General features: G+C 44.4%; 1 protein-coding gene across 1 annotated transcript in view; it reads left to right on the top strand.

Annotated features, from left to right (window-relative positions):
• Positions 1-20990, top strand: part of LOC134577714 (netrin-1-like) — a 547430-nt gene that overhangs the window by 412986 nt on the left and 113454 nt on the right. Inside the window, exon 4 of the mRNA XM_063436579.1 lies at positions 5404-5553. Within this exon, the coding sequence (XP_063292649.1) occupies positions 5404-5553 (150 nt within the window). The remainder of the gene's footprint in view (positions 1-5403; positions 5554-20990) is intronic.

Here is a 20990-nt window from a genome sequence, read left to right as displayed (position 1 = left end):
TAAATTTTTCCCCTCCAGGTGTACAACCTGGCGATGGCCTTGCCGATTGTCAGAGGCTGCTTGGACGGGGTTGGCCTCATGTAGTACCCCAGTTGTTCCTCCACGGATGTGGCGGAAGTGTGTCAGGCGTTGGTCTCACCCTGGTATCAATGTACTGCAGTCCAAGTACTGGAAGGTTGGGCCTGATTGGAACAGGTTTGGCAGTTTCAGTTCCGTTGGCAGTCCCATTGCACATGGCCCAACTGGTTGCAGGTGGGGCACCATATACCAGGCCAGGGTGGATATCTTGATGGGTATTGATTAGGTGCCCCTCCTGGTCGTGGCAGAGTTGAAGCCACAGGAGCTGGAAGAGGTGCTACAGGTCTGGAGAATAAGCGGTGAGGTGGACTGCTCCAGCGCATGGGCTCGTCGGCTAGTTTGGCTGCGTCGTGTAGGGTAAGGGGTTTTCCGTCCCTTACCCAGTCATGCACATCTGGTTCCAGCCCCTTGAAGAATTGTTCTAGTAGGACCAGTTGTAGCAGATCATCCAGGGTAGTGGCTTGTGTAGACTGTACCCATCCCATGGCAGCTCTGTGTAAGCGGTGAGCCCATTCCGCATGCAAATCTTTTTCTTGCTTTTTGAGCTCCCGGAATTTGCGTCTGTATGCCTCTGGGGTGATGGCATAGCGTGCTAGAATGGCCTGTTTCACCTTACGGTAGTCTCTGCTGTCCCCATCAGGAACTGCGCAGTACACCTCTGCTGCACGGCCTGATAGTTTACCGGCAAGCAGGGCCACCCAGTCTTCTGGACTGACCTCATGCAGATGACACAGTCTTTCGAAGTCCTGGAGGTACCTATTGATGTCTTCTTCGGTGTCTGTATAATTTTTAAATGCCTGGTAGGGAATTTTAATTTTTCCCTGCGTGATGCTGGATGCTGCTGGTGATCCTTCCCTGGATCGCCGGTCTGTTTGTAGCTGCCTGGCCATGATGTACTCCTGTACATCTGCCACCAATCGGCCTAATGTCTCAGTGGGTTGTGTTTCTGGGTAAAACTCCAATCTGGTTCTGAGTTCCCGTTGAAATTCTGTTTCTTCCCTCTGTGGTGGAGGTGCCGCATTATTTGCTCGGTCTCCCTCCATTAATTCGGCTGTAAGAGTAGCTTTCGCCTTGTTGCTGGCTATCTTACCCCTTGCTTCCAACAGTTCTTTTAACGTAGTTTGTTTCAGTGCGGCATAATCCGTCTCTATTCACTGTCCGTTCGTATAGTCGAACATATTCCCGAACTCCATTCGTATGTATAACTCCCGAACGTTGCTTTGCTGCGAGGCTTGAATCCCATCACTTGCCATTAATTGTAGCAGAGTAGAAGTATAATCCACGATATCTCCGCTGGTAGACGTAGTCAGCATGCAAAGTACAAGTAGCATGATAAGTGCAATCCCTTTTTCCCAAGAACTGGACGACACACAGTTTGGGAGTCAACTGAACTTTTATTGCACCACAGCTGGTTTTATACAAATCCCCATGCACGGGGTTTCCTTAATGACATTCAAGGGGTTTTCCCCTGGTGGACACTGTGGGAAAACATAGTAGACAATAATATCTCCCATCATGCTTTTCTGTACTGGAGAGATAATTGCGAAAGAGTACACCTTTAATTACATTATCTCTCCGTACAGAAAAGTATACAATATAACACAAAAATACATAACTCAAGAAATATGCATCTGAACTTCCCATTCATTTAATGGCTGGGATCTGAGCACACAATCTGGAGAAATACCACTCAGATCTGTTTGTTACATAGTTACATAGTTAGATAGCTGAAAAGAGACTTGCGTCCATCAAGTTCAGCCTTCCTCACACCTGTTTTTTGCTGTTGATCCAAAAGAGAAAAAAAAAAAAAAAAAAACCCCAGTTTGAAGCACAATTTTGCAACAAGCTAGGACAAAAAATTCCTTATTGACCCCAGAATGGCAGTCAGATTTATCCTTGAATCAAGCAGTTATTACCCTACATTGAAAGATTATATCCTTGAATATTCTGTCTTTGCAAGTATGCATCTAGTAGCTGTTTGAACATCTGTATGGACTCTGATAAAACCACTTCTTCAGGCAGAGAATTCCACATCCTGATTGTTCTTACAGTAAAAAAACCTTTCCTTTGCCTTAGACGAAATCTTCTTTCTTCCAGTCTAAACGCATGGCCTCGTGTCCTATGTAAAGTCCGGTTTGTGAATAGATTTCCACACAATGGTTTGTATTGGCCCCGAATATATTTGTATAATGTTATCATATCCCCTCTCAGGCGACGTTTTTCTAAACTAAATAGGTTTAAATTTGTTAACCTTTCTTCATAGCTGATATGTTCCATTCCTTTTATTAGTTTTGTAGCCCGCCTCTGCACTTTTTCTAGTGCCATGATATCCTTCTTTAGAACAGGTGCCCAAAATTGCACAGCATATTCAATATGTGGTCTTACCAGTGATTTATAGAGAGGCAAAATGATATTCTCGTCCCGAGAATGAATGCCCTTTTTCATGCATGACAATACCTTACTGGCCTTGGCCACTGCTGATTGACATTGCACATTGTTGCATAGTTTGTTGTCTATAACAATTCCCAAGTCCTTTTTGTGTGTTGTTATCCCTAATTCGCTTCCATTAAGGGTATACGTTGCTTGTGTATTCTTTACGCCGAAGTGCATAACTTTGCATTTTTCAACATTAAATTTCATCTGCCATTTGAGTGCCCAGTCCTCCAGTCTATCTAAATCCTTCTGCAGCAAAGTAATATCTTGCTCACATTGTATTATTTTACAAAGTTTTGTGTCATCTGCAAACACCGAAACATTACTTTCAATGCTGTCTTCAAGATCATTTATAAAAATGTTAAATAGAAGGGGTCCCAGAACAGACCCCTGAGGGACACCACTTGCCACCTCTGTCCAGCTTGAAAATTTACCATTAACGACAACTCTTTGTATTCTGTTTTTAAGCCAATGTTCTACCCAAGAACAAGCATTTTCATCGAGACCGATTTCCTTGAGTTTGAACACTAATCTTTTGTGTGGAACTGTATCAAATGCCTTGGCAAAATCCAAATAGATCACATCCACTGCAACACCCTGATCTATACTTCTACTTACTTCTTCGTAGAACGCAATCAAGTTAGTTTAAAATGACCTGTGCTTCATAAAACCGTGCTGATTTTTGCTGATAACCATATTCTTCTCAAGGAATTCTTGAATATTATCCCTTAATAACCTTTCAAATATTTTACCAGCCACAGAAGTTAAGCTCACAGGTCTATAATTTCCAGGCAAGGATTTTGAACCCTTTTTGAATATAGGAACCACATCTGCCTTCCTCCAATCCTCCGGAACACTTCCTGAAAGAAAAGAATCTTGAAAGATTAAAAACAGAGGTTCACTTATTTCTACACTTAGTTCCTTAAGTACACGTGGATGGATACCGTCAGGCCCTGGAGCTTTGTTTATATTAACTTTCTTTAGTTGCTGCAGCACATTGTCTTGTTAGAATAGAAAAGCCATTCGAACGAAGTTACGGACCGGTCAGCCACGAGGCGCGAGCCCCAAAATAGTTCCAGGCAGTTGTATGCTTTTACCGGTCTTCTTTCGGGAGTTCCTGTGAATAAATCGTCGAACAGATACATGAATGTATTGGTTAACACTTGTGAGGATACATACATGTACATTGCTATGCATTGTGTGATTTATGTATTTTTATTTTTTTTGGTTATGCAATTGTGCCTTTACTTATTAGTGTGAAAGTGAACAATCTGCTATTTGTCATAGTAATGTAAGAATCATATCATGAGTGCAGTATCACATAATATTAATATAATTATTTTTTTTTGCTGTTATGTCCCCCCCAAAAAAGTAAAAAGTACTGTGAAACATATAGGCAATATATAAATTCCATTATATAATAATATATAGTAATATAAATAATAACAGTAAAAAATGAGGCAGAATTGTATCAACTTGAGTTTAACCGCTTCTAAATTCTGCATTTATTTACACTGCCAGTAAATCAGCAATATCTTAGGTCTTAGCAAAGGACTGAGTTTAAGATATTTGTTTTAAGTATACTCACATCTATTTTTCAGTTTTTTGTTTAATTAATTTATATGTAATATTTTGAAAATTCAATAAATGTTTAAAAATTAGCCAGTGATACATTTTCCTTTATCTCTGCAATCATTATTTTTTGATGTTGTCATCTTTCTTTAGCCTTTTACAATGTTCAGTGCAGGTTTAAATATCTTTTAAATTGTCTGTTCTGAAAACCATATGTGCAAAGATTAGAGAAAAATTAACAGGCTATTTTATAATTGCACCAGGAATGAGTTGTGGTTGTTAATGCATAGTTTGTTCTGCCTGATTTTAAAGTTAAGAAATGACATTAACATTTCAATCCTCTCCCATATAACTTTAATTTGGAGTGCTTTAAATTAATTGAACAGTCATAGTTTTAAACACTTAATTCTAACAGTGTGATAAAAAGGTTAAAACTTACTAAATGACAAACGTGTACAATTATCTACAGGCTTAACAACTAGAGACATTGAAATCCTGATACTATTATTAATAAGATCATAATCACGAGGTGAAGAAGACTTTATGATATTTTAAGAGCTTCACTTAAGTGAAGCAAGAAATATAGCAAACTTCTCAAATGTACTAACCTATGGCCATTTCTATTTTCTTATATAATTTACACATTGATAATTTTACTGCAGTATTTTATATTTTTGTCTAATTTTATGAAAAAGAGAAATTATCCTATTCAAAAATGTTGATAATGGTAATGCATATAAAGGGAAGAAAAAAATAAATTCACTAATTGTTAGACACTTCCTTGCAAATGAAAATGTTTTATGACATGGGTTCAGATAGCATTGTTCTAGGAAACAAACATCTTGGTAGTGTCTGTTATTTCTTTCTTTTTCTTCTATTGGCAATGTTCTGCGTTAATATTAAAGTTTCAATTGCTAGACCTACTTTTTCCGTGATTAAAACACACAGAAAGTGAAGTATCTAACATGTCTAACTCAGTGATGCCAATCTTTGTAGCACACCATTTTACTTAATTCAGTTTACGTAATTGAACAATTCCAATTTAACACTAATGGAATGTTCTCTTATCAGAAGCATAGGCCCCTCAGATTATTATTCTAATTGACAATAAACAAGCCTCAATTAAATTTTTTTTGGATATGGTATTCAAACATTTAACATACTTTGTTTTTTTCAAAATATTCTAAAAATATGAAATAATTTGAAAAACTTTAATATTAAACCGAGACTATAGTTAGTAAAAGTAATGTCAGTTATTATTACATCCGAATAGCTTTTAATTCTTTATATAATTCTTTAAAAAAACATCTTGTTTTCTAGCCTGCCAGTGTCACCCGATAGGAGCAGTCAATGCCATGTGCAACCAAACAACAGGGCAATGCCAGTGCAAAACTGGAGTTACTGGTATGACTTGTAATCGCTGTGCTCTAGGATATCAGCAAAGTCGCTCTGCACACATGCCATGTGTCCGTAAGTAATTTAAAAATGCTTATCAGTGGTAGCTTTGACCCATTATTTCCAACCAATCCTCGTAGAACTGCAAAATGTCTGCATTTATACATATTACAATTGATGGAGGTACCGACAACAAATAGACCACTTGAAGACTTAAGGACTGTGTTGGTAATCACTAGTGCAGACTATGTTGTATTTTAAGGGGACACTACACTGCCTAAATTAAAAAAAACAAACAAACAAACATGCATGCATTTAATGACGTATTTTAAGGTATACAGATTGCGAAAACAACCAAGGGGAAAGGTACACTATATATGTAAACCTTAAAAATAGTGAATTATTCACTTGGATAAATTGTGCTATAATAATATTTATGAAATGCTACTTTTGCTGTGCAATAGTGCTAATCCTCAGTACAATAAACTATTTGTATAAAAGTGCAAATGTACTACAGTGCAGTATTTGTGTAAAGTGATCACATACATAGGGCATCCAGTAATAACACAACAACGATACAGATATTTACGTAGTGCTATACTAACACAACTAAAAACAGAAGGAATAAAAATAGTCAATAGTAATTACCAACTAAAATAAAATAAAAAGTTAAGGACTAGGATACATTACTGAACCATGCTTAATATAAACAATGTTAAAAATATGAGAAATCATAAAAAAATGTAATAGATCAAAACTTAATGTGTAGCCCTTGAGGTACTACGATTTTAACCTATTTAATTTCTTCCTTGCCTACAGGTGATACTCAAAAAATAAAATACGAATTCAAAAAAATGGAAAATCGTGCAAAAGTTCATTTATTTCAGTAATGCAAAGTAAAAGGGGAAACTAACTGTAACGGCTACCCAGGTAGAGAGAGGGTATCTGCCGTTGGATACGTCCTTTTCCTTGCAAGCTGCTGTGGAGAAGTAAAGCTGGCGTAATCCCATCCACGATATCCAAAGCGAGAGTCAGGTTCAGCTGTAACAGGAGCAGAATAATATTCCCAAATAATCCCCTTCCAAGAACGAGACAAGGCTACGTTTTGAAGGGTCAAGAAGAACTGAGGACTGGAACACCCAGCCTGCTTTTTATTAGGATAAGGTACACACAGGACACTCCCAGGGGAGTACATATGGTAACACCCCCACGTCTCCTCCCCTCAGATAAACACATAACATAATTATAACGTACAACATTTTACCCCAGTTCTGGATGTACCCCAAAAACAGCTCTCATTCAGGGGAACAATATATCCAAAAATCAGCCCATTCGGATGAATGGTTCGGGAGATACAGAGTTCCAAAGTTTTGACCGACCGCACAGACCAACTAGCCGAAAATAGTTCCATGAGTTTTGGCCTTGCGGTCGGTCTCTGTTCGCACGGTAAAAAGATACGAAAACCTTGCCATCTATTCGAATCTCGGGGTTCGTTGAAATCCCCATAGATGATTAAATATAACTACCGAACGGTGGGACCTTCGGTAGTTTCCGTACGAATCTATGGAGGTCTGGAGGACTCAGCGGTGTTCGCCTGTTTGCGTATCCGTTTTTAGTTCCATGCGGTTACAGGCAAACACCGCTGTTCGTGCGCAAGATGGCCGCGAACACGTGTAAAGTCCCGAAATGGCGGCCACCTATATTTTACACAAGGAATTCGTACGGAATCATACGAACGGTTTTACTACCGAATCCCCCTATACTTTACAGCGGGGATTCACTTAAACCATGTGAACAGAGGAAAATGGAACGAATAGAGGATTAAACTGCAATTCCCTTTAAGGATCTGTTACACTAACATACGAGATAGACGCATTACATGCAAAGCAAGATAGTTCAAGCCGTGATTTGTCATAAGTGCGATGATTATGGGTTACAGCTCATGAAAACCCCAAATCCACAATCTCAGTAAATTAGGATATGACATGCAATCAATAAAACAAGGAGTGTACATAGAACAATATCGGACCTCTGAAAAGTATAAGCATGCATATGGACTCAGTTGGTTTGGGCCCCTTTTGCAGCAATTACTGCCTCAATGCGGCTAGGCATGGAAGCTATCAGCCTGTGACACTGCTGAAGTGTTATGGAATACCAGGATGCTTCAACAGCACCCTTCAGCTCTTCTGCATTGTTCGGTCTTATGTCTCTCATCTTTCTCTTGGCAATGCCCCTTAGATTCTCTATGGGGTTCAGGTCAGGCGAGTTTGCTGGCCAATCAAGCACAGCAATCCCACGGTCATTGAACCAGGCTTTGGTGCTTTTGGCAGTGTGGGCAGGTGCCAAGTCCTGCTGGAAAATTAAATCAGCATCCCCATAAAGCTCGTCTGCGGAAGGAAGCATGAAGTGCTCCAAAATCTCCTGGTAGATGGCTGCACTGACCCTGGACTTAATGAAGCACAGTGGACCAACACCAGCAGATGACATGGCTCCCCAAATCAACACAGACTGTGGAAACTTCACACTGGACTTCAAGCAACTTGCAGTGTTTTCCTCTCCATTCTTCCTCCAGACTCTGGGTCCTAGGTTTCCAAATGAGATGCAAAAGTTGCTCTCATCAGAAAATAGGACTTTGGACCACTGAGCAACAGACCAGGTCTGTTTTTCTTTAGCCCAGGTAAGACGCTTCTGATGTTGTTTGTTGTTCAGGAGCGGCTTAACAAGAGGAATACGACATCTGAAGCCCATGTCCAGGATTCGTCTGTGTGTGGTGGCTCTTGATGCACTGACTCCAGCCTCAATCCACTCTTTGTGAAAGTCCCCAACACTTTTGAATGGCCTTTTAATCACAATCCTCTCCAGGCTGCGGTCATCCATGCTGCTTGTGCACCTTTTTCTTCCACACTTTTCCCTTCCACATAACTTTCTATTAATTTCCTTTGATACTACACTTTGGGAACATCCAGCTTACTTTGCAATTACCTTTTGAGGCTTTCCATCCTTATGGAAGGTGTCAATGATGGCTTTCCACACAACTGTCAGGTCAGCAGTCTTCCCCATGATTGTGATTCCTACTGAACCAGACTGAGAGACAATTTAAAGGCTCAGAAACCCTTTGCTGGTGTTATGGTTTACTTAGCTGATTAGAGTGAGACACTGTGAGCCTAGAATATTGCACCTGTGACGAAGTGCCCTTCGCCACTTGTGCCTGGAGGGGACTACTGGTTTGCTATAATAACATACTCCCCAGAGTCAGCTCTTGCAAGAGCTTGTTTTGTTCCTGGTTCCTGCTCTCTGGATTTAGGAGAGGTTCACCCACTGGAAGCTGGATACTGGCCTTGGATCCAGGGTGGGTGAGAGACGGCGAGACCCCGGGGCAGCTGCATCGCTGGAAGTGGGGTCTGCAGTGCTGATGGTGTCGGTTGGAGTGCTCGGAGTCCTCGGCAAGCGCTAGGAGCATCGATTGGCGGAGGAACCCGTCGGAGTGCCAGCAATCCGTCACAGCACCTTTTCACAATATTCTAATTTACTGAGATTGTGGATTTGGGGTTTTCATGAGCTGTAAGCCATAATCATCGCACTTATGACAAATCACGGCTTGAACTATCTTGCTTTGCATGTAATGCGTCTATCTCATATATTACATCTTGAAAAAGCCTGGGTTCTAGCAGGCGTAACGCGTAGATGAAATTGATGAAATCAACTTACTAAAGACACCAGTAAGCCGAACATTTAAACCGAGACTCCAGCATTTACCTGCATCGATAAACAACTTGTCCGAGTGCACGGGACTTTAAACATCAACTGCAGACGACTGGGATCGGTAACGTGTTTTAAAGAGCCGCTGGGCTAAAACAGACAAGCTGTTGTGTGGGACTTGGAGACAAGAACCACATATATCTCTTGTAAGAGTTTTTAATTTGGGGGCCACAGATTGTTAATAAACCAATATATATTTTACGGTATCATGCTATGTATTTTTCTTTCTATATTTAAAGGTACATCACCTGAAGGAGGATTTTGCCGCAGGCATTGTCTCTTCCACCCCCCATGCGTGTTTTTTTCACCTATTATGCTGGTTAATTTACATCAGTAATTGCCATACAATATTATATGGACTTCCTTCACCATTTGTTCATAGTGAAACCTGCTTGCCATATAAGGGGTTTATTCACTTAGCGCTTAACATCTTGTTTTTTTCGTTTTTTTTCGTGTTGTTTATCTCATATATTAGTTTCCCCTTTTACATTGCATTACTGAAATAAATGAACTTTTGCACGATATATCTATTTTTTTGAATTCGTATTTTATTGAGAATGATTTTTGTAAAGGGGTACAGAAAAGAAAATAGAAAGGAAAATAGGGGAAAGTAGGGAGGGTGGGGTACATTATACACAGATCAAAGGTTGCCTTATGTAAATATTGATATTCTAATTTTTTGAGTATCACCTGTATGTTAAAAAGATGGTTCCCTCCTCTATATGTTTTTTTTTTTTTTTAATTCTTTATTTTTGTTTTTGCATGAAATTACAGTCTGGCGTGCTGCGCCACAATAGCTACAGCCAACCATCCATTCGGTAACATAGAGTGACATGGTATGAGAAATACAGTGCACTTATCCAAAGTGGTATAAGAAAAAATTAACAAAATTAACATTGCAGACATGGAAAGTAAACAAATTATGGTGTTAGATTCTAGCTGATCTATTCTCATTGTGACAATATTGTATTTGTAGGGTATTACATGTATAAAACCTATCCGTTTAACGAAGATCGTCTATGCTATATGGCTATGTATGCTTTTTATTCTTAAATGACTTAATTTGTTGTAACTCACGTCAGTAAGGTGTATATTAATAAAAAATATTGTACAATCTGGCACCTTGTCTAGTTTAGAGAGACATTTAAGGGTATTGCGCCCGCGTGCAGTGCATGTCACAAAGACAGTGGTTCGAACCCCCTGAATGACCTGCAGAGGTAACTGGTTGATACACATTTTCTTATTTGGGACAATTACCGAAGTGGGTCAGACAGTTACGTTTTCAAGTCGAGAAGAAATTGACAGTTCTCATTAAGAGCCAAAGAGGGTACCAGAAATTATAACCTGCTAAAAGGTTCTTGCTAGACACATTGGAACACAACAATGCATTTGAACTCTAAGGTATTCTAAGAACATGTTGGGATTTGCAGTGGCCTCCATGCCATAACATGAATTGCTAATCTACCTAGCAGTCAACGCTGCACCACAGTTATGAGTGCCCAGTGAACTGTACAAATTATAAGACGGCCACTCAGGTCCTGCCAGATTTGCAATAAGACGAAGTGCCTCCCCTGTCACATTATAGGGGCCTATTTCCATCACTGGCATTTTACAATGCAATCGGAACAGCTGGTTTGCATGTTGAAGTAGTTAGTGCAGGTGTTAGCTTAGGGTCTGAGAACATGAAGCAAAATAAACTAAGATACAAAAATTAATTCGCACCCTCAGGGCTATTTCCTACTATATAGGCATAAGCTTGAATCCTAAGAACGTTTCACTTCAGTGAACAACATGTCTAATACTAGGCAAGTAAATGTATGGCAGATGAATTCTCTAATATTCATAGATGCCCATTGAGTTCTCTTTGCCAGGTTAGCAGGTAACAAGTAACTAAAATCTACACATATACCTCTGCTCCTAGCAACATGTTAAATGATAGGTACTCTAGTTCATATTTAGCGTTTTCTCACGGTGGTGTACTGAAGGAGTCAGTAGTGGACCGTTGAGTGATTGAAGCAAAGGCTGCAGTGTTCCAAACTCCCCCAGTCCATATAGCCTGCTGGTCAATAGGTTCTCATCCCAATCTTTGGAGGAAGATATTTGTTTCTGGGAAATGACGGCATCTGAGGGCTCCTTCTTGTGCGGACTATGGGGGTGGGTGCACGGTTCGATGAACATGGTGACGCTTCCTGACAATATTGTAGCACTTCTTCTAAGCGTAGGCTCCCCACAGCTTAAGGCTAGTCAATCAATATTTTTGTGCAGTCAGGGAACCCCCAAAATCAGTGCACTGCTCCCAACTCCTTTTGGGGGTTGGCGTTGTGATCCCGGACTGTTAGTACAGCATTTAAGCACCTTGTTTAGCCCTGCCAGCTAGGTCGCCTTACCCTGGGTTTTCAAAACTATCAATATCAGTTGCCAGTTCCTTGTACATAGACTCTAAACTGGGCGGGGGTGGGACAGGTTTGCCCTTGGGGTTACCCCTTCTGTTGGAGTTCTCTGTGTGTCCGAGGCCCCTAGTTGGGTGTCCGGGAGCTTCAGTGCACGATACGGTGAGCACTTCATCTCCGCGGGTTTCCACCAGGGTTCCGGATAGTCCCCATCGGTATCTCACGCCATTTTCTCTCAGTTGCCTGGTAACAACCTGCAGCTTGCGTCGCTCCAGTAGAACCGAAAATGGTAAGTCATCGTATATCCTAAGATGGTGGTTTTCTTCTTGGAACGTGGGTTGTCTCCTGGCTTGGGTTAGTATCGCCCCTTTGAGTGACACAATTGCAATTATGTCCCTGGGAGCATCTACAGGCGCCATTGGGGCCTTCCGTATTCTGAACGCTGAGACCAGTGATGGCTCTCCGTTTTCTCCTGTTATGCCCAGTGTTTCTGCCGCTTTATTTGCGTATTGTAACAAGGCCTCCGGGCCTACCGTTTCTGGTGCACCGCAAATGCGTATATTTCGTCTGCGGTGTCGCGCCTCCAGGGAGCCCACAGTGCATGCAAACCTCTGCACCTGTTGCGAGAGAGCTTCGACTTGGGAGCTTGTGGTTTCGAGCTGCCCGTCCCTAGCTTCCTCTCGGGTTTCCACCTCCTCGATCCGCCTGGTGATGCTTCCCATCTCGGCTTGCACAGCCGCCAGGTCTGCCTTCCAGACCGCCCGTAAGTCTAGTAGGAGTTTTTTTATGTCTCCCTTAGTGGAGGGCGAGGTGTCTGAGTCTGAGTCAACCTTTCGGTGTACCCCGCTCGTGGTCTGCGACCCCCCGGATCTCACTTCCTCGTGGGAGTCCTCGCTGGAGCCTTGTGGTTCTTCCAGCGCCATCTTGGGTCGGGCCTGTTGTTGCGGCCTGTCGAATGACCATCGGATGTCTGGCAGGTTAGAGCACTCTGCATGCGCCATTCTTCTATTTTTTCGTCCCATAACTGACCCGGGAGGGTTAGTGTCGCAGTGGGTAAAGTTGTAAGTTCTGTTTTCGCCTTTCTTCGTGGTATTTTAAGCGATTTAGAGTGGTGGAGGACGGAGCTCTCCACCAGCACGTCTGTTCAGGTTCACAGCTGGCCACGCCCCCCATATGGTTTTTGACCATTTATATGCCAAGGAAATTCAAACCTCTAGGGTAAAGCCTGTTAAGATATTGTTTACATGTTTGCCAGTTCTTTTATATAACAGACATATGGTGTGACCCACATACTGTAGGCCGCATGGACAAATGAAAAGATAAAAGGCATTTCTAGTGAAACGTGTAATAAAATAATTTATGGAAAATTCTTTATTCTCATATTTAGTTTTAAATGTATTAATTCCTTTCAGCAATACTACTGTCTGCAACCTTTGCAAGCGCTCTCCTTCTTTCCTGTCCAGTCACAGATTTTTCAGTGCAGCTTAAGAAGAAGCATTGGCAAGGCAGGTACACATGTAAAACTGTGAACCCATATAAAACCCATTCACACCTCCTGTCACTATCTCTCCTCCTACTTCTAGCAGCTGGTGACATCTCTACCAACCCAGGGCCCTTCACCTCGTCTGCTCACACTAAAACAACTAGAAACCACACAAACCTCATCCAAATACCTTGCAGTTTATCCTCCTCTACCAACATTCAGTGTGCACTCTGGAACGCCCGTTCAATCTGTAGCAATATTAAATCAACAGCCATATGCAACCTCTTCATCTCTAATTCCCTCACACTACTAGCACTCACCAAGATCTGGCTTTTCCCCTCTGATACCGCTACTCTGGCTTCTTTTTATTTTGGTGGGCTGCAATTCTCCCACACTCCCAGACTCAAATGTATAGGTGGCGGTGTAGGCATCCTTATCTTCCCTTAATGTACTTTTCAACCCATCCTCCCTGTCCCTGCCCTATCCTTTACTTCCTTTCAAGTTCACACTGTTTGCATATTTAAGCCCACTTTATGCCCTCCCCTCCCCCCCCCCCCCCCCCCCCGGTAATCCTTGGCTATTCATTGAACACCTTTCTTCCTGGCTACTCCACTTTCTCTCCTTCAGCATGCCTTCCTTCATACTTGGAGACTTTAACATCCAAAACAACAACCTCATCTGCCTTGATGCCTCCCGTTTGCTCTCTGTAACATCCTCCTTCGGCCTCACACCATGCTCTACTTCAGCAACTCATAGAGAAGGAAACACTCTTGACCTCATCTTCACCAATCTCTGTACCACCTCTAATCTCTCTATTGTTCCATTTACTTTATCTGGCCACCATCTGCTGACCTTTGACATCGGCACATCCCATACCCAAATTTCACCACCCTCAACTCTCCAATCTCGCAGAAACATCCACTGCCTTGATCTCCAGCATTTGTTCACCAAACTCCAAACTCTCCTTTTACCCATTTCAAATCTCACTTGCCCTAACTCTGCAACCTCACTCTACAACTCCACTATCTCCTCTCAACTGGACATCATGCAGCAAGCGTTCCCAATTGCAACCCTGGCACACAAAGCTTACCCGATATCTTCAAAAATGTCCCAGAACTGCTGAATGCTGTTGGAGAAAGTCTCACTCTGCACTTGAATTCCTCCACTATAAATGTATGCTATGATTCTACACTCTGGCTCTTTCCTCTGCAAAAGTAAATTACTTCAATACCCTTATAAGCACAGTGTCCCGCCAACCCAAATGCCTATTTCACACTTTTAATGCTCTCATTCACCCTGTTGCTCCCCCTCCTCCTACCAACCTGTCCACCTCAAGCTTTGCAACTCACCTCACTGAAAATATTTCTACACTCAGGGAAGAGATCTCTAACCTCTCTCCCTCCCCTTCCAATACACACCCAACCCCACTCACTCCACTGTTCTGTGCTCATTCGCCCCTACTACAATGGAAGAGGTTTGTGCTCTGCTCCGGTCCTCCCACCCCACCACCTGTTCCCTCGATCCTATTCCCTCATATCTCATCTGTACTCTGCCTCCCTCTTTTGCTCTTCCTCTCACTAAAATGTTCAATCTCTCTATTTCCTCTGGCACTTTTCCTTCACCCTTCAAGCATGCAACCATAACGCCAATTCTGAAAAAGCCCAACCTTAAACCCAACTCCCCATCCAACTACCACCATATATTGCTAGTGCCATTTGCCTCCAAGATCCTTAAAGAGAGTTGTGTGTAGCGGACCACCTGGCACCCCGACTGGGCACCTCCGCCAGGGACCGCTTCCTAGCTGGAATAGGGGGCAATCTGGAGCACTTCTTGCCCTCAGTCGCCGTGGCTTGACTGGAGTCCTGGAACCACCACCTCCTTCCTGGAACCGAATGGAGGCACACTGTCTTTTATACAAGTTTGTCACAGGTCACAAAGTATACAAGCCAATCAAAACAATGTAACAATGAACGACACTCCCACATACAGTACACAATCCCTCCCCTCTGCCTGTGATACAATTAAGGTAGATAATGCAATAACTTAATTATCCCTAGACAGAAAATACACATATTTTTATAAAGTCCAATAAGTACCCGAAAATACAACATGTAACAGAACTTCATCATCTCCCAAGCCCTGTGGACTAAGACAGTGAAATGCATGATGAAGCATCTGTTCGGTAGTTTAATTCGTTCGATTTCTACCGAATACCGGACTGTTTTGATATAGCAAAAGCATGTTTTACCTTCCCAGCTTGTTCCCAGCCGTTCGCATCATTCCGCACGAACTCCGTGTATAACATATAGGTGGCCGCCATTTCGGGACTTACACGTGTTCGCGGCCATCTTGTGCACGAACAGCGGTGTTTGCCTGCAAACGCATGGAACTAAAAACGGATACACAAACAGGCGAACACCGCTGAGACCTCCATGCGCCCAGAACTTCGTGCTGGAACTACCGAACGACGGGCCATTCGGTAGTTACACTTAATCGGCTATGGGGAATTCAGCGAACACGGAGATAGTTGTGGATGACAAGGATTTTGTATAATTTTAACAGGCGAACGGAGACCGACCGCAGGGCCAAAACTTGTGGAACTCTTTTCGGCTAGAAAATCCGTGCGGTCGGTCAAAACTTCAAACATCCATAACTCCCGAACCCCTCAACCGAATGGGCTGAAATTTGGACATATTGTTCCCCTAACCAAGACCAAGACCTTAAAGGTGTACCCCCTGTTTTTGGGGTACATCCAGAACTGGGGTAAAATATTGTACGTTATAATTATGTTATGTGTTATCTGAGGGGAGGAGACGTGGGGGTGTTACCATGTGTATGATTGGTTATTTTCATCCTCCCCCTGGGAGTGTCCTGTGTGTACCTTATCCTAATAAAAAGCAGGCTGGGTGTTCCAGTCCTCAGTTCTTCTTGACCCTTCAAAACTTAGCCTCGTCTCGTTCTTGGAAGGGGATTATTTGGGAATGTTATTCTGCTCCTGTTACAGCTGAACCTGACTCTCGCTCTGGATATCGTGGATGTGATTATACCAGCTTTACTTCTCCACAGCAGCTTGCAGGGAAAAGGATGTCTCCAACGGCAGACACCCTCTCTCTACCTGGGTAGCCGTTACATTGGTGGCAGCGGCGGGATGGTCCTTTTATCCAAAGAACAAGCGCTGAATGGAGTCGCAGTATGCCAAGCTGAAAAGACCCACACTAAAGGATTTATTGGAGAATCGTGGTAGGCGTGCCAGCAACAGACCACGGAGGGAGCTGATAGCTGACCTGCTGGAGCTGGACGAGATGGATAGGTCCATGGAGGTAACTGAACCAATGGCACCCATCAGCAAGGACGATGTGATTACTGCAATTGTACAGCGGAGATTATCTTTGTATCCAGTCACGTCTGCGGAACTAATAACCCAACTGTTCCGGGAAGCAAGGGAAGAGATCCAAACCAAGAGGGAAGAAGAAATGGAACTGTTAAGAGCAAGACAGCCCATTACACATACAGTTCCTACCCCTATACCCACTACTACGGTAAAGAAAATTCCCTTTACTGCATTTAAAACCTTTGTGAAAAATGAAGAGGAAATTGATGGATATTTGGCTGACTTTGAAAGGCAGTGCTCACTACATCAAATACCGCCAGAGCAATGGGTCACTATCCTGGCGGGGAAACTGTCAGGAAAAGCCAATGAGGCTTTCCGAGCACTCACTACAGAGGAGATCACACAGTATCAAAAGGTAAAAGAGGCACTGCTCACCAGGTATGCTGTAACCCCAGAAGCATACCGTCGCCGCTTCCGGGAGTCCAAAAAGAAAGCTGTGAACTCCCACATGGAATGGGCCAACCGACTACAAAGAGTGGCATCACATTGGGTCCAAGGGTGCAAGGCCAACACCGGGGAGGAAGTATTACAGTTGTTCTTAATGGAACATTTCTTCCAAGATTTGGCTGCGGACATACAAGACTGGGTACGAGACCGAATATGCCGAGACAAGGAAAGTAAGCCAGGGTACTACACGACAAGCTCATAAGACAGAGCCACGTACCCCAGCCGTTGTCTCACGCCCAGAATTTCGGGCTCCAGTCCCACCAGGACCACCACGTCCTCAGGGACCTACCAACTACCCCTGGGATTTGTCAAGGGTGACGTGCCATCACTGCAGCAACCCTGGACATATTGCCCGATATTGTCCCCTAAGGTCTAACAACAACAACTGGAGACGTACAACTCCCAACACAGAGGCCCCTGCATCACGTCCCGCTGCGGCTCACTGTCTGGAAGCCGAAATGGGCCCTGAGGAATGTCTGGGGATTTTGTACGAAGCAGATCCAATACAAGCTGCTTCTCCAGATAACCGACAACATCACCGGCAGGAGGTTCGGGTGAATGGACAAATAGCACAAGGCCTAAGAGATACCGGGGCTACCATCACTTTGATCCAAAAACATCTAGTAAAGCCGGAGAATGTGTCTACTCGCACTGTTGCTGTTCGGGTCGCAGGGGACGCTGTGTTTCGCTTGCCCACCGCCCGAGTACACTTAGACTGGGGAGTCGGATCGGGAAAGACCACAGTTGGCATTATGGACAACCTGCCTGCCGAGGTCGTATTGGGAAACGACATTGGCCCTTTGACTTCAGCATATTTGCCTACACCTGCTGCCGCTTGTCCCGTAACCACCCGCTCACAGACCCGTGTCACGGATGATCCTAATACAGGCCGGGAGACCCAGGTAAGCCAAGCACTCACATGTAACCCCACTACGATAAGAAGGCCCATAGCTTGGGACACCCCAGAGGAGTTTGGGAGGGAAACTAGAGAGGACCCCACCCTCCAAAAGTATAGGGAATTAGCTGACAGTAGGGGGGACGGACGGGAACGCTTTCTATGGGATGGGGACAGGTTATACAGACTGACTGAAGGCAGAAAGAGAGGCTGTGTCCCTTCGCAGAAGCGCCAACTAGTGGTACCCAGAAAGTACCGGTTGGAACTTCTTCGAATTGGCCACAACATTCCATTGGCAGGGCATCTAGGGGGTAACCGCACCACCTTCAAGATCACCCAGACCTTCTTTTGGCCGGGGGTCTCGAAGGATGTGCGACGTTACTGCAGTACTTGTGACGTATGCCAACGGGTAGGGAAGAGAGGGGATCACCCTAAAGCTCGACTGTTGCCTATGCCTGTGATCGAGGAACCATTTAGCAGGGTGGCAGTCGATCTAGTGGGACCCCTACCTAACCCCAGTCCCTCTGGTAAGAAATACATCCTTACCGTAGTGGACTATGCCACTCGCTACCCGGAAGCCGTCGCTCTGACGAATATCCAGGCTGACACTGTCGCCAGTGCTTTAGTCGGGATATTCACCCGAGTGGGATTTCCTCAGGAAATCTTGTCCGACAGAGGGACTCAGTTTACCGCAGACCTAACCCAGCAGCTATGGAAGGTCTGTGGTATTAAGCCCCTGCTTAGTTCCCCGTACCACCCTCAGACTAACGGTCTCTGTGAACGCTTTAATGGTACCCTAAAGCAATTGCTGCGGACCTTTACGGCGGAATACAGAGACTGGGAACGATTCTTGCCGCACCTCCTGTTCGCTTATCGGGAGGTACCGCAGGAATCCACAGGGTTCTCTCCCTTTGAACTGCTCTATGGACGGAGAGTACGAGGCCTTCTCAACCTCATCCGAGAGCACTGGGAGGGAGAGACAGAACATGAAGGTGTCCCCATCGTACCATATGTGCTGGAAATGCGGGACCGTATGGAACAGTTAGCCCGGATGGCACGGGACCATCTCCATGCGGCCCAGGGTCGTCAGAAACATTGGTACGATCAGGGCGCCCGCCAGAGAACGTTCCAAGTAGGCCAGAAGGTGCTGGTGCTTAGACCTGTCAAAGGGAATAAGCTCCAAACCTCCTGGCAGGGCCCTTACAAAGTGGTAGCACAGGTCTGTGACACCACCTATGTAATTGCCAGCAGCAAAGATGAAAGGATCCAGAAGTCCTTTCACGTAAACTTATTAAAAGAATATCAAGAAAGACCCGAGGATATAGCCGCCATATGTATCCCAGCCACTGAAGACCCTGACAGCTTACCCATACTATTACCCATACTATTAGCTAACTCGGAACCTAAAACCCTGCTCAATACCATACAGCTAGGGGAGCGGTTAAACCCCGCAGAAAAGGGGCAGATCCGACAGTTGCTGACTGCGAAAGGGTTGACGTTTTCCCAAGAGCCCGGGTACACCCCCTTAGCAACTCACTATGTAGAGACCCCAGGACAAACCCCTCTCCGACAAACTCCCTATAGGATCCCTGAGGCAGTAAAAGAGGAGATGAGGAAGGAAATCCAAGAGATGTTAAGACTGGGGGTGATAGAGCCATCTGACAGTCCGTGGGCCTCACCTGTGGTCCTAGTTCCCAAAAAGGACTGAACCACCCGGTTCTGTGTCGATTATCGACGTCTCAATGACAGAACCGTGACAGATGCATATCCCATGCCCCGAGTAGACGAGCTATTAGATCGTATTGCCAGGGGACGTTATCTGACCACCATCGATTTGTGCAAAGGGTATTGGCAGATTCCCCTGGCCAAGGAGGCTATCCCTAAGTCGGCCTTTGTCACCCCATTTGGCTTGTACCAGTTCAAAGTCATGCCATTTGGGATGAAAAACGCCCCAGCTACATTTCAGCGCTTAGTGGACCGCCTCCTTGATGGCTTCCAGGATTTCGCATACCTGGATGACATTGCGATTTATAGCGAAACCTGGGGAGAACACTTGAGGCATGTAGAGGCCGTACTGGATCAGATTCGGGCCGCAGGCTTGACTCTGAAACCAGAAAAGTGTAACTTCGGCATGGCCGAAGTCCAATACCTGGGACACCGGGTGGGATGTGGGAAGCAGCGCCCAGAACCCGCTAAAGTTGAAGCTGTAGCTAACTGGCCCACACCCCACACCAAGACGCAGGTCTTAGCATTTTTGGGGACGGCAGGATATTATAGGAAGTTTGTCCCTGACTATAGCGCCATCGCAAAACCCCTGACAGACTTAACCAAAAAGAACTTGCCTAGGATAGTCCTCTGGTCTCCCGCCTGTGAAACCGCCTTTCAAGCCCTAAAGAATGCTCTGATTCATGCACCTGTCCTGTCTGCCCCCGTCCCTAACAAAAGATTTGTCGTTCATACAGATGCATCCATGTATGGACTGGGGGCAGTTCTAAGCCAGGTCGGAGAAGATGGGGGCGAACACCCTGTCGCGTATCTCAGTAGAAAACTGTTACCTAGAGAAGTGAGTTACGCGGCAGTGGAAAAGGAATGCTTGGCCCTGGTCTGGGCACTAAAGAAACTCACCCCATATTTGTACGGACAATAATTTACTCTAATCACCGACCATAACCCCCTGGTGTGGCTGAACAGAGTAGCTGGAGATAATGGACGTTTATTGAGATGGAGCCTAGCACTGCAACCCTATAATTTCTCTATTCAATACCGCCCTGGCAAGTTTAATGGGAATGCCGATGGTCTGTCCAGGCAAACAGAACTGTTGCCCTAACAATTGACCGGACAGCCCCAAGTTGACCCGAAAAGGATCAATCCGGGTCTGCCGGGGTGTTCCACAAAAGGGGAGCAGTGTAACAGAACTTCATCATCTCCCAAGCCCTGTGGACTAAGACAGTGAAATGCATGATGAAGCATCTGTTCGGTAGTTTAATTCGTTCGATTTCCACCGAATACCGGACTGTTTTGATATAGCAAAAGCATGTTTTACCTTCCCAGCTTGTTCCCAGCCGTTCGCATCATTCCGCACGAACTCCGTGTATAACATATAGGTGGCCGCCATTTCGGGACTTACACGTGTTCGCGGCCATCTTG

This window comes from Pelobates fuscus, chromosome 11 (assembly GCF_036172605.1).
Source record: "Pelobates fuscus isolate aPelFus1 chromosome 11, aPelFus1.pri, whole genome shotgun sequence".
NCBI classification, from domain to species: Eukaryota; Metazoa; Chordata; class Amphibia; order Anura; family Pelobatidae; genus Pelobates; species Pelobates fuscus.
The sequence above is the reverse complement of the archived record's forward strand: the minus strand, read 5'-3'. Positions and strand labels throughout refer to the sequence as shown.